Raw genomic sequence first — 12,762 nt, 5'->3', positions numbered from 1 at the left:
CATCATCTTGGAATAATGGGCAATGCATATCGTCCCCAACCCGGTATATATTGGAAAAAATTGCGGTATTCGCCTTCGTCGAACCATCAACTTAAACAGAAACGAACGAGATCAGTTTATGGAAGGCAAAGATATACAATCTTGTGAATATAGATTTAGCCTAATATGAACAGAATACATATAATGTCACAGCGTTCTACCCCTGGTTTGTATGTAGCGAACCTAGTTTTACATGTAGCGAATTGTGTTGGTCACGCTGGGATAGATGGCTCGGTTTGTAACGGTTTTCGTCAACAGTTAGGAGGACCCGGGTTCGAGTTTCCGTCAGATGATCGCTACCTTCCCCTCGTCCATGTTGCGTTCAGTGTCAAACTAAATAGCCGCGGCATTTCGGATCTCGTGCCCACGTGTTCGTTCGGAGTAAAAGAGTTTCTGAAGAATATGGTAGTCTAATATGGGTTACTTCTTGTGAGTTCAAAGGCTTGGGGCCAGTAAATGTCACCTAATTAACCGATAAATATCCAAAGATATGTTACACTTTTAGATATGCGTGCTGATATGAATCAGAGTATTTGTACAGATATACTTCGTTTTGATGGAGGCGAAGCGTCTTTGATGATAACGTAGTTTTTGCCTGAGATTGAACATGGTTTAAGATACAAACCACCTACTATTTTCAATTTAGTTTTTTCGTGTTTTTTGGGTTTTTTTTTGTCTGTGTTTATTTGACCTGTTTAGCAAACATCTTTTTCGTAGCATCGACCAAAGAAGAAAAACAGCCGTGAGTTGAAATCTCGTCTCCCCTGTATAAACAGTTACCACTGTCACTAATGTAAAAAACCTACCTTTTCATTAATAGATATTAAAACCTTCAAGAACATATTAAGAATTGCATATATATGTACATATAAGAGTACACTGTACTTGATCGACGGGGGGTTCATACCATCGGGTCATTTTGCCTACAGTGTAGACCGAACGTATCTTCGGACATCACACATTTTCCGGGTTTCCCTGGACATTTCCTCCAGACATTCCGAATTGCATTTTATCCACCAGACTTCCAATTAGTCGGCTACCAAAACAATTTGTCCAATTTCAATTTCCAAACCAGCATATTTTCTGTACATATCGGTTAACGTTTGGACCACACTGACAACCTGTATGCGATAGCCAATTATTGACCAGTCTGTGTAGGGCCAGGCCGATTCTTAGAATTTTTGATGAGTAAAATGTTGACGAAAGTTCTCAGCCTAGTATATCTAAAAAAAATTGATCAGTTGACCCCTCCCGATAACTGAACTAACATTAACTTACGTTTCCTTCGAATCCATGTTAGATATTCTGTGTATTTCAATATGTTTTATTTCCAATTCATAAAAATATGTATAAAAAATTATTTAAAATTACGGTTAATTTGAAGTTCGGCGTGTACTAACGTTAACATGAAGTTTGGCGTGTTCTGACGGTAAACATATCTATCGATACTGACTCACTACCTCGGCTCTTGTTTTGAGGGCGTTATATTTCATATATTTGACTTAGATTCACATGACTAGTATCGTCTATGAGACGATGACCCTTCCGGAACTCCTGGCTGCATTAAATTAGATTTACATTGTCTCCTTGTGAATATATCTTTTCATATATTTTCCGGGTTCACCCTTGCTTCGTCGATCTTGAGTTAGAGTTACGGTTTTAATTTGGTCCTCTCTTGTTAGTCTTTACTGTGGTTTGAAATAATGTACGCCATTATTGGTCCAGATGACTAGAGACTGGCGATTACTCCGCTGTACTATATAATGTATGTACCGGTGCACTTTACCTACAGTACCACTAGAGAAAACCGATCGATGGCTCCTCGGGTCAGCTATCCCGCAGTAATTGTACCAGACATTAATATCGCACGCGCATCCTGGCTCAACACAATCGGCGACGTGTGAACGTGATAAATTCTCGCCCTTAACGTACATGACCTGTCTTAACGTGATCTTTACTAGGTAGATAACGTCTTTGTTGTGGATGGATTTCCGCAATAAATCCGCGCTTTAGTGCATTCAACTGTCGTTCACATTGTTCCGTCTGAACTTTTAGACGAGTGGAAATATATTGGTTGTTTTGTGGCTTTCGAACAGAGACAAAGAAATAACTAACCTTTAAATTCGAGATTGGTTCTCTTAAATTACTCTTAAGGGGTTGAGTGGCATTCTGACGCCGTGATTTGAAAGTAAACAGGATTAAAGTATGTAAATGTATGTGCATATTTTACTTTATCTCTTCATGGGTGAGAAATAGACACACCCGTGTCACTTAACGTAAGACAAATATACATTGAATAGATACCTGTCTTCTGCTATTGGAAAGTTATGTACAGGTGCGCCAGGTATGGGCCTTTATTCAGAAGTTTTTTTTAGACGTGATCTGCGGTGCCGAGACTTCCTGTCGTCAGACGGGTAAGCGGTGCAGTGACGTATTGGCCTCCCGTGAAGGTGTCATGACCTCTGACCTTACATTAGGACGGTTATAATATTGTATGGACACAGTTACCAAGACAATATTAGATAAGCGGATATGAGGATTGAAGCTATGCATGACTGTAGACCTCGTCTTGAGATGGTCTTCGGGTCAAAACTTACACTATAGGACGATACATTGCTCTGTTCGGGCGTCGTGACCTTTGACCTTACACAGAAATTGAAATACTTGTTCCTCTACTGGTACTATGTTGGAAACGGTTATCTGTGTGTGACCCCACTTTTAAGCTCGGCTTCAAGTTGTGTCCCCTTGGAGGACAGCACAGAAAGTGCAACTCGAATACCAACTCAGTTTTTGGGGACATATTGAGAACGTGTTCGGTTGAAATATCTTCTCAAAAATCTTGTACATCATTGTACATTGATATGAATTTGTTTCTCTCGATAAAATTATTGCAAGCTGCCTGTAACTGTTATAAAATGATATTGCAGAAAACAAACACCTACACTTACTTGTAGCGCAATGCTCTTCGTGGGGATTTAATTTCGCTATGTTCCCGGTCATCAAATGTACCGCGAAATTAAATACATGTACCTTGCTTATATCTATACCTTTTATTACAAATAATGAGTTTAATATATGTATAGATAATTATAATGGCGTGTTCACTAGCTTACTCCGAAATTTTCTGGTTTCGCGCGAATTTTAATGCCCTCGAATTATTCTAAAACGGAAAAGTCTCGAAGCATTATACATAGTTCACTAAACAACATTGTATAGATATCTGATACTACAGCGGCTGTATTTTAACAATATTTCGGGACATCTGCGTATAACACCAAATCTGGCAATGACGCCGGCTGCTACTGATGCTGAAATCACTTACCGGTTTACAACAGTTAGGCTGATTAACTGGACGCGTTATTAGCTAAATCTAATCTGAACAAACATAATTTATGACACCATGCTGAATTGAATAATTCTCCTAATACGCTCCGGGCAAGGCTGTAAATATCATCAGCGATCTCGGCGTTAGAATACCGCCAAATTAAGATACAAAGATAAAACTGCCCAAAATACAAGTATGATCGAATAGGCCCTATTTTGCTACCAAATACTGCCCAAACAATATATGCGGTGAAATTAGGCCCGATTCGGCATATTGCCCAAAATAAGTACATATATATTGTAAAAACAAGTCCTGATTCTTCAACTAAGTACTGCCAAAACTACATACATGTATGTGGTAAAACTATGTCCGATATTGAGACAAAATACCGTCTAAATACATGTATTAAAACAAAAAGCCAGATTCTGCGACGAAATACTGCCCAAACTACATTTATGGTAATCAATATTTACATTGGCTTTGTATCCTCACATTACAGTCAATAGATGATGCAATGTGTGTTGTGAGACTTTTAACACCATTTGATCACGTGACCGCTGTCTTTGTCCCGAGAATTTCTCTAATTGGAGATTATTATAACGAAGAATAACTAAGCTAAAATCTATTGAAAGGTAACTGTAATTCAAGATGTAACAGATTGACTCATGGGCTTATAACGCACATTGTTATTGTGTAAGTCTGATTTTAATTAACACATTTTGCTGAAATGATTTGTCTGCTATGAACGACAGTGCTACATCATCGCACGTGACCTATTGCATAGTAGTTCTTGTCTATACCAGGAAAAAGTTAAGACTTCATATTGATCTACATGTATGTTATCAGAACCCTATGGCCAAGTGTTAGTCCCCGACCTCTTAAGCGAGAGTATCCGATAGCATCACACATTCGGAATCCCTCTGGATGATGATATAGTATCTGATGTTGATTACTCCAAGCTGATGATCTGACAGTTTTAATCCCCCAGAAACCTTTCGGAATTACTCCACGTGAAATTGGTCTCCAGTAACGGTATTATGATCCGACTTTATCCGGATTCTTTAATTATTGTCCTCACTTTGAGTGAATTTCCTATAATAGCGGTTGTTTTTTTATAGCCCGAACAATGATATGGAATGTTCAACTGTAAACAGCGCCCTTGTGTCCGGGTGTTAAAATGCTCCTGATTCCGATTGTGATTTCGCTTCCCGTGCAATATCGATTACCAGAACATGTTTGCATTGTACGTTTCCTTTTCAAAACGCTTGGTTTATTTATTTAATTATTTTTTTATTTATCTATTTATTTATTTGTTTATTTGTTTATTTGTTTATTCATCTTTTTTTAATATATTTATATTTATTTGTTTTATCTATCTATTTGTTTGTTATTTTTTCTATTTATTTTTAGCCTACCATCATCAGATGGTGGGCTATTCAAATCGCCCTGCGTCCGTGGTCCGTGGTCCGTGGTCCGTCCCTCCCTCCGTCCGTCCGTCCGTCCCTCCGTCCGTCCGTCCGTAAACAATTCTTGTTATCGCTATTTCTCAGAAAGTGCTGATGGGATCTTTCTCAAATTTCATATGTAGGTTCCCCTTGGTACCTAGTTATGCTTATCGCATTTTGAGACCTATCGGAAAACAACATGGCCGACAGGCAGCCATCTTGGATTTTGACAATTTAAGTTTGTTATCGCTATTTCTCAGAAAGTACTGAAGGGATCTTTCTCAAATTTCAGATGTAGGTTCCCCTTGGTGCCTAGTTATGCATATTGCATTTTGAGACCAATCTGAAAACAACATGGCCGACAGGCAGCCATCTTGGATTTTGACAATTGAAGTTTGTTATCGCTATTTCTCAGAAAGTACTGAAGGGATCTTTCTCAAATTTCATATGTAGGTTCCCCTTGGTGCCTAGTTATGCATATCGCATTTTGAGACCAATCGCAAAACAACATGGCCGACAGGCAGCCATCTTGGATTTTGACAATTGAAGTTTGTTATTGCTATTTCTCAGAAAGAACTGAAGGGATCTTTCTCAAATTTCATATGTAGGTTCCCCTTGGTACCAAGTTATGCATATTGCATTTTGAGACCAATCAAAAAAACAACATGGCCGACAGGCAGCCATCTTGGATTTTGACAATTGAAGTTTGTTATCGCTATTTCTCAGAATGCACTGACGAGATCTTTCTCACATTTCATATGTAGCATCCCCTTGGTGCCTAGTTATGCATATTGCATTTTGGGACCAATCGGAAAACAACATGGCCGACAGGCAGCCATCTTGGATTTTGACAATTGAAGTTTGTTATTGCTATTTCGCAGAAAGTACTGAAGGGATCTTTCTAAAATTTCATATGTAGGTTCCCCTTGGTACCAAGTTATGCATATTGCATTTTGAGACCAATCGGAAAACAACATGGCCGACAGGCAGCCATCTTGGATTTTGACAATTGAAGTTTGTTATCGCTATTTCTCAGAATGTACTGAAGAGATCTTTCTCAAATTTCATATATAGGTTCCCCTTGGTGCCTAGTTATACATATTGCATTTTGAGACCAAACGGAAAATAACATGGCCGACAGGCAGCCATCTTGGATTTTGACAATTGAAGTTTGTTATCGCTATTTCTCAGAAAGTAATGAAGGGATCGTTCTCAAACTTCATATGTAGGTTCCCCTTGGTCCCTGGTGTTGCATTTTGGGACCAATCGGAAAACAACATGGCCGCCAGGCAGCCATCTTGGATTTTGACAATTGAAGTTTGTTATTGCTATTTCGCAGAAAGTACTGAAGGGATCTTTCTCAAATTTCATATGTAGGTTCCCCTTGGTACCAAGTTATGCATATTGCATTTTGAGACCAATCGGAAAACAACATGGCCGACAGGCAGCCATCTTGGATTTTGACAATTGAAGTTTGTTATCGCTATTTCTCAGAATGTACTGAAGAGATCTTTCTCAAATTTCATATATAGGTTCCCCTTGGTGCCTAGTTATGCATATTGCATTTTGAGACCAAACGGAAAATAACATGGCCGACAGGCAGCCATCTTGGATTTTGACAATTGAAGTTTGTTATCGCTATTTCTCAGAAAGTAATGAAGGGATCGTTCTCAAACTTCATATGTAGGTTCCCCTTGGTCCCTGGTGTTGCATTTTGGGACCAATCCGAAAACAACATGGCCGACAGACAGCCATTATCGCTAAATCTTAAATTTTATATATAGGTTTCCCTTGTTTGAAAAGTACTAGAGGGCTGTTTCTGAATTTACACAGATTAGTAAGGCTTAGAGGAAGGGAAAAGTAGAGAAAAGATCAATCTGACATGGAACCTATAAAGATCATTCAATGGTGGGCGCCAAGATCCCTCTGGGATCTCTTGCTTTATTTACTTATTTATGTATTCATTTATTTACAAATATTTATTTATTCATTTTTATTATTAATGTATAAATTCATTTATTTATTGGAGTAACATTTATAGAAATATACATGTACAATGTCAGGAAAGTACGGGATGCTAGCATGATTTACACACCACACCTGTACCTTACAGAAAGGTAGTGTTACCTGAGAAGTAATCAATATACTAGTATCGATAGATTAATGATTTATGAATAATTCATGTCATTATCCGCGACCATAATTAATTACGGATAAATATAGAGCTACACACGTGTACTTCAGCCCGTAAACATTGACAATCATAGCTCGCCCAGATATACAGGTTTACAGGTAAACATTAACCGCCCTGTCATTTACCTGTGTAGCAGGGTATTACGTACTGGCGCGTAATTTAGATTTAGAATGTTGTAAGAATGATTGCTATAGATATCGATAATGAAACTTATCACACAGTGGCCGCGACATCTCATAATGCACAAATCTACATTATTGATAATTACCCCGTCCTATAATATAAACATCTACATAACTGATAATTAGCCTGTCCTATAACACACAAACCTGCATTATCGATAATAAACTCGTGCTATAATGGACAAATCTACATTTTTGATAATTAGCCTGTCCTATAACGTACACATCTACATTATTGATTATTGATATATTATTATATTATTGATATGTCATTACAATATTGATATACTACTGTATTATTGATATAATACTAAAATATTATTATAGTATTGATATATTCGCGTCATATTGTCGTTATTCAACATTCACCATGGTTAGTGAGTGTGTCAGTTACAATTCCAAAACCTCAGTTTTTTTGTCCTATCAATGCACGTAGATGTCGATTTTTTATTTAAGGTGTTCTAATTGCTGATTGTCATCCGATCGATAAATTATCATTATCGATCAGTTATCACTATCGATCAATTATCATTATCGATCAGTTATCACTATCGATCAATTATCATTATCGATCAGTTATCAGTATCGATCAATTTTCACTATCGATCAGTTGTCAGTATCGATCAGTTATCATTATTGACCAATAAGGATTATCGATTAATTATCGTCATCATCAGGACTCGGCCTAAAACTACATGTACACTGCAACGTTGTCGGGTCGATACAATGTTGATAACCTGTCTGGAAAAAAAGCACAAGGAAAATATTCCAAATAATGAAATTAATGGATATCCGCGTACCGATTTATCCTCATTTGTTTGTGTTGGGGATTTTTCTTTTCTTTTTTTTTCGGGGAGGGGGTGGGGGTGGGGTGTTGGGAGGGGCGCTATCGCTCAAGCGGATAGTTATTGTAGACGATCTGACTTCGTTCTCTGAGAAACAAAAATGTTATTTTCAGTATTTCTGCTTGAGTAAAATATATTTAAAACACACGTGCCATCACCATATGTGAAAACAGGATGGTAGCATAAAAGATGAGAGAAGATAGAATACGGACAGTCCCCATCAGTAAGTGATACACCTTGTGTCGTTCAGAATCCCTTGAGCTATTGGTGAAGATTAATGATGTGCTCGGGATGTAATTTCTCTTGTCAACGTTGTTTAATTAAAGAATTCGCGTCGCCCATTCTCCTACAAAATGTCGCATAACGGATGTTTGTATTAAGATACATGAGGACTGTTTTCCAGCAGCTGAAATTAGTATCACGTGACAAAGCTCCGCCAATGACAGATCGGTAGAAGTAATTCAGTATTATATTTCTTGCCCGTGGCCGGTATTAGCCTATCGAACGAAAAACAACAGAAATTTAAGATAAAAACGAAATTTTCTTTTAACGAGAAATAAACGCATTAACAGAAATTATTGTGGGGTAACTGAGCTTAACATAAACCTGTTTTAAGAGATACTTCGTGTACGAAGACGGCGTTTATGTACCAAGCGGTGTAGCCGGCCGCCATTAAACGTGATATAAAAGAGACGCCTGACTTTATAGTGAACTTAAACAAACCGACATAGCCAGCAAATTACACAGATCGGACCCCCAGGGGAAGTCTTAAAAGTATGACAATTCCACTTTAGATGGGAGGTCACGTGATTTTGATTATGAGATTTTGTGTCCGGTAGTGGCGATAACTGCCCCGGGAAGAACGAATGAGTTTGTCGTCCATTTGAAATTTTATCCAGAGACAATTAAAGGTCGCCATATTGGAAAAAAGCGTCTTCAGGCAAAACTCTGCGACAAACTCTTATAAATCTGAGAGGTGCAATGTTTAGTAGTGTACTGTTTGTAGATGGGCACGCGTATATCTGTGATTGGACAAACTTGCCTCGGGCCAGTGGTTGTTAGGGAGACTAATATTGAATTATCCTTGTTTTAGATTGGTTTTGGTTCATTTGTAAGTTGGTCACTCTAGAGCAGGGTTCAATAGGTCACATACATAATAATGATTGATAATTAATTTGGAATGTTATATACCGCTATATCACAGCACTATAACTGCCTCAAAGCGGTTCACAAATACACGTATAAGATGTTATGTCTTGATCTGTCAGTAATATCCATTGATATATATATGATAGTCAAACCTGTGTAATGTGGCCAACTTTAACAACCGGGAAATATGTCAAACTAAAACAAAAACAAAAACAAAACAAAAGCAAAACAAAACAAAAAACCCCAAAAACAAAAAAGGGGGCAGGCAAACTATTAAGATGATTCATAATTTGATATTACATGTATGTATATGAATTCGATTGATTTTTGTCCTCAATATCTCGAAGTGAGATTAGTTTTGTCAGTGGAATTTGTTACAGTTATGTCTACATATCCTATATCCGACGTAAACAGCTGATTATGTCATGAGTATATCAGTAAACGTTCGAGTGTAAATATAGCCCCATTGTCTGCTGTCACCTCTATGCATGGTCGAACACAAATACGGAACTGCGATATTCTACCGATTTGGTTCAGTGAGCAAACTATACAATAATACCAATACAGCTAATTGTGTTATAAAGGTGTACAACGAAGCTGCCATTTCTTAATAATTCATTTGAAATATCTTCATTATCGACCATGTGAGAGAATACCTACAGCTCGTGCACTGTGTACATAGGCTACAACCGTCAGCTATAGCCTCGCTGTCGATGCCTGGTTACAGCAGCTGAACGGTGGCGCGAACAGGCGCATGGACGAAACTGACATCTTCTCACACATAATGACAGACAGTTCAATCGCGATTTCATCGACAGATATGATTAGATTTTCTGTGTGGTGTTTGCACACACTATAGCGGATAAAAAAACCGACCGAAATTACCCGGCTACAACACAATATTATAAATCTGTAAGGTTTCCGGGAATACAGTCGAGAGTACTAGTTCTTTTTCCCGATTTCTTTGTTATTGCCGTGGTCCGACCCTGGGATTATCTCCCTTGTTCGTTAGGTAACATTATCGCCTCCCCGGGACATTTAGCAACAGCCTTGCAATCATTATCGATCAGTTTGAGGACGTGCTAGTTGGACGATAAAGAGCGGGCTTAGAGCCGGAGATTATGGTCGAACCAGAAGTTGATATGACAATGGACCGACATGTACTTGACACTCCAGCCAGGGGCCTCAGACCTATACACCTGTATGCCTGGTAGACATAGGTGCTTCCCAAACAAACTCTTTAAACTGATGTATGCGTAATTTACTTCCGATCACGGATTTCTGAAACCAAACCTCAATTCGACACCAGTGGGATTGTGATTGAGAAAAAATATTTCTCAGGTTGGCCTGAAACTCTACACCGTTCTGTAACGTGGTATTGACAGAGGAATTACGGTGTTCGATTTAATGAAACAAACCTGTCTCATCTGCAGCTGTAAGACAGTATTGACAGAAACAATACAGGACGCAAACGATTACTGAGTAAGCACAGGTGTCCATCACTCGTCTGTACTTTATTACCATTGGACAGTACAAATCGAGCAGGATTGTTTTAGACGTGCTGTTTAAAAGGCACTACGAGTTTGGATGTGATTTGTGCCGGAAATACAAAAACGTTTTGATTTCTCACATTTCGGATGAGCGTTGTGGAGTTTTAATGGCGAGACGTGACGTGTTTCTTCGATCACAAATATTATCATCTAAGATGATTGCGACATTGTGCGTAATGCTTATCTTCTCAGATCTGGTAAGTACAAAATGTACCCCGATGCATTGTGTGAATGGTCTCTTTTGTATAACACTGTATCCGGAAGTTTATTCTGTGGGGCGTTTCTTCGTAATACCAACATAATTTGATATTTCGTCTCCATATTTTTGTCTGAAAGCTATTGGCATTCATACATTTATTGAAATGTAACGATAGTTCAGATTTCTATAATTGTATATGTAGACGAAAGCTTTACTGAGCATTGTAGGTTAGAAACGTAAGCCGATGTACACTGGTGGTAATGTTTTACATGGATACATGTAAGTTGTTTTAGAATTACTTATGTGTACGCACTGTTGTGTATATAACTGTGTAAACAACAGCACGTGTTAGTCGTGTACTGCTATAACAAACTACGGAGTCGACTACACGTCAATCAACCGACCCAACGTCTGACCTTTCTGCTTAGTCGGACCAGTGTGTATGTACGTCACCATCCGTCGGACCAGTGTGTATGTACGTCACTATCCATCGGACCAGTGTGTATGTACAAATGTACGTCACGATCCGTCGGACCAGTGTGTATGTATGTCGTCACCCGTCGGACCAGTGTGTATGTACGTCACCATCCGTCGGACCAGTGTGTATGTACGTCACCATCCGTCGGACCAGTGTGTATACGTCACCATCCGTCGGACCAGTGTGTATGTATGTCGCCACCCGTCGGACCATTGTGTATGTACGTCACGATCCGTCGGACCAGTGTGTATGTAAGTCACTGTCCGTCGGACCAGTGTGTATGTACGTCACCATCCGTCGGACCAGTGTGTATGTATGTCGTCACCCGTCGGACCATTGTGTATGTACGTCACTATCCATCGGACCAGTGTGTATGTACAAATGTACGTCACGATCCGTCGGACCAGTGTGTATGTACGTCACCATCCGTCGGACCAGTTTGTATGTACGTCACCATCCATCGGACCAGTGTGTATACGTTACGATCCGTCGGACCAGTTTGTATACGTCACCATCCGTCGGACCAGTGTGTATGTATGTCGTCACCCGTCGGACCATTGTGTATGTACGTCACGATCCGTCGGACCAGTGTGTATGTAAGTCACTGTCCGTCGGACCCCAAAATTGAATACTTTTAGAAAATGCTCACTCTAAAAGCCCTTTCTTAAAACAGAAGTCATTACTGGAAATATTTGCTCTAAAATTGAATAATATCATTTATAAAAGACTCGCACTTAAGCTCTAAGTAAGAACTGCATAAAACCGTCCATTTAAAGACATTTGTTTTTTTTACCCGTTTTATGGGTAACTTTATTAAAAAGGCGCGTTATAAAGTTCGGACATCTTCACTGAAAACTCGATCTAAGACCAGTACTTTCTCGTTGACTAGCTAGGATAATCAAATAAAAGGGTCACCCCGGGACTGGGTACCGTTAATAAGCTTACATTATTGAGCATACAATATATACAATATATATATATCAGTAAGTAATATTACACCACCCTGACTACCTGTTATCGCCGACTGATTAGTCCGTGTTTACCCATGTGACCTAACCCTAGTCGTTATTATGTAAATCTAATCCTATACGTAAGTAAAGGTTATTGTCGATATAAGTAAGATTACATATAGCTACTGTTAACTAATAACAACAGTTTATACAGGGGTCAGTAATAGTGATACGCCCATTGAAAACTAATATCTGTTTACACTTGGGTCAGTAATAGTGATATGTCCATGGTCTATGCACGACTCCGAAAAGCCCTTCCTGGCTGGGTATCAGTAAGCTTATGCACCTATTTACTGTACATTTGTACACTTTTTTTCTATTATGTAAACATGTATAATTTTATATA

General features: G+C 38.8%; 1 protein-coding gene across 2 annotated transcripts in view; it reads left to right on the top strand.

Moving 5' to 3' along the window:
* Window positions 1-12,762, top strand: part of LOC117344554 — a 158,022-nt gene that overhangs the window by 64,767 nt on the left and 80,493 nt on the right. Inside the window, exon 1 of one of the 2 annotated variants that reach the window (XM_033907332.1) lies at window positions 10,235-10,926. The exons of the other annotated variant lie outside the window; for it this stretch is intronic. Within the exon in view, the coding sequence (XP_033763223.1) occupies window positions 10,837-10,926 (90 nt within the window). The 5' untranslated portion in view covers window positions 10,235-10,836. Of the gene's footprint in view, window positions 1-10,234; window positions 10,927-12,762 lie in introns of those variants that run through there. 2 annotated transcript variants of the gene reach the window in all.

Source organism: Pecten maximus, chromosome 16, assembly GCF_902652985.1.
Source record: "Pecten maximus chromosome 16, xPecMax1.1, whole genome shotgun sequence".
In the NCBI taxonomy this organism is placed as follows: Eukaryota; Metazoa; Mollusca; class Bivalvia; order Pectinida; family Pectinidae; genus Pecten; species Pecten maximus.
The sequence above is the reverse complement of the archived record's forward strand: the minus strand, read 5'-3'. Positions and strand labels throughout refer to the sequence as shown.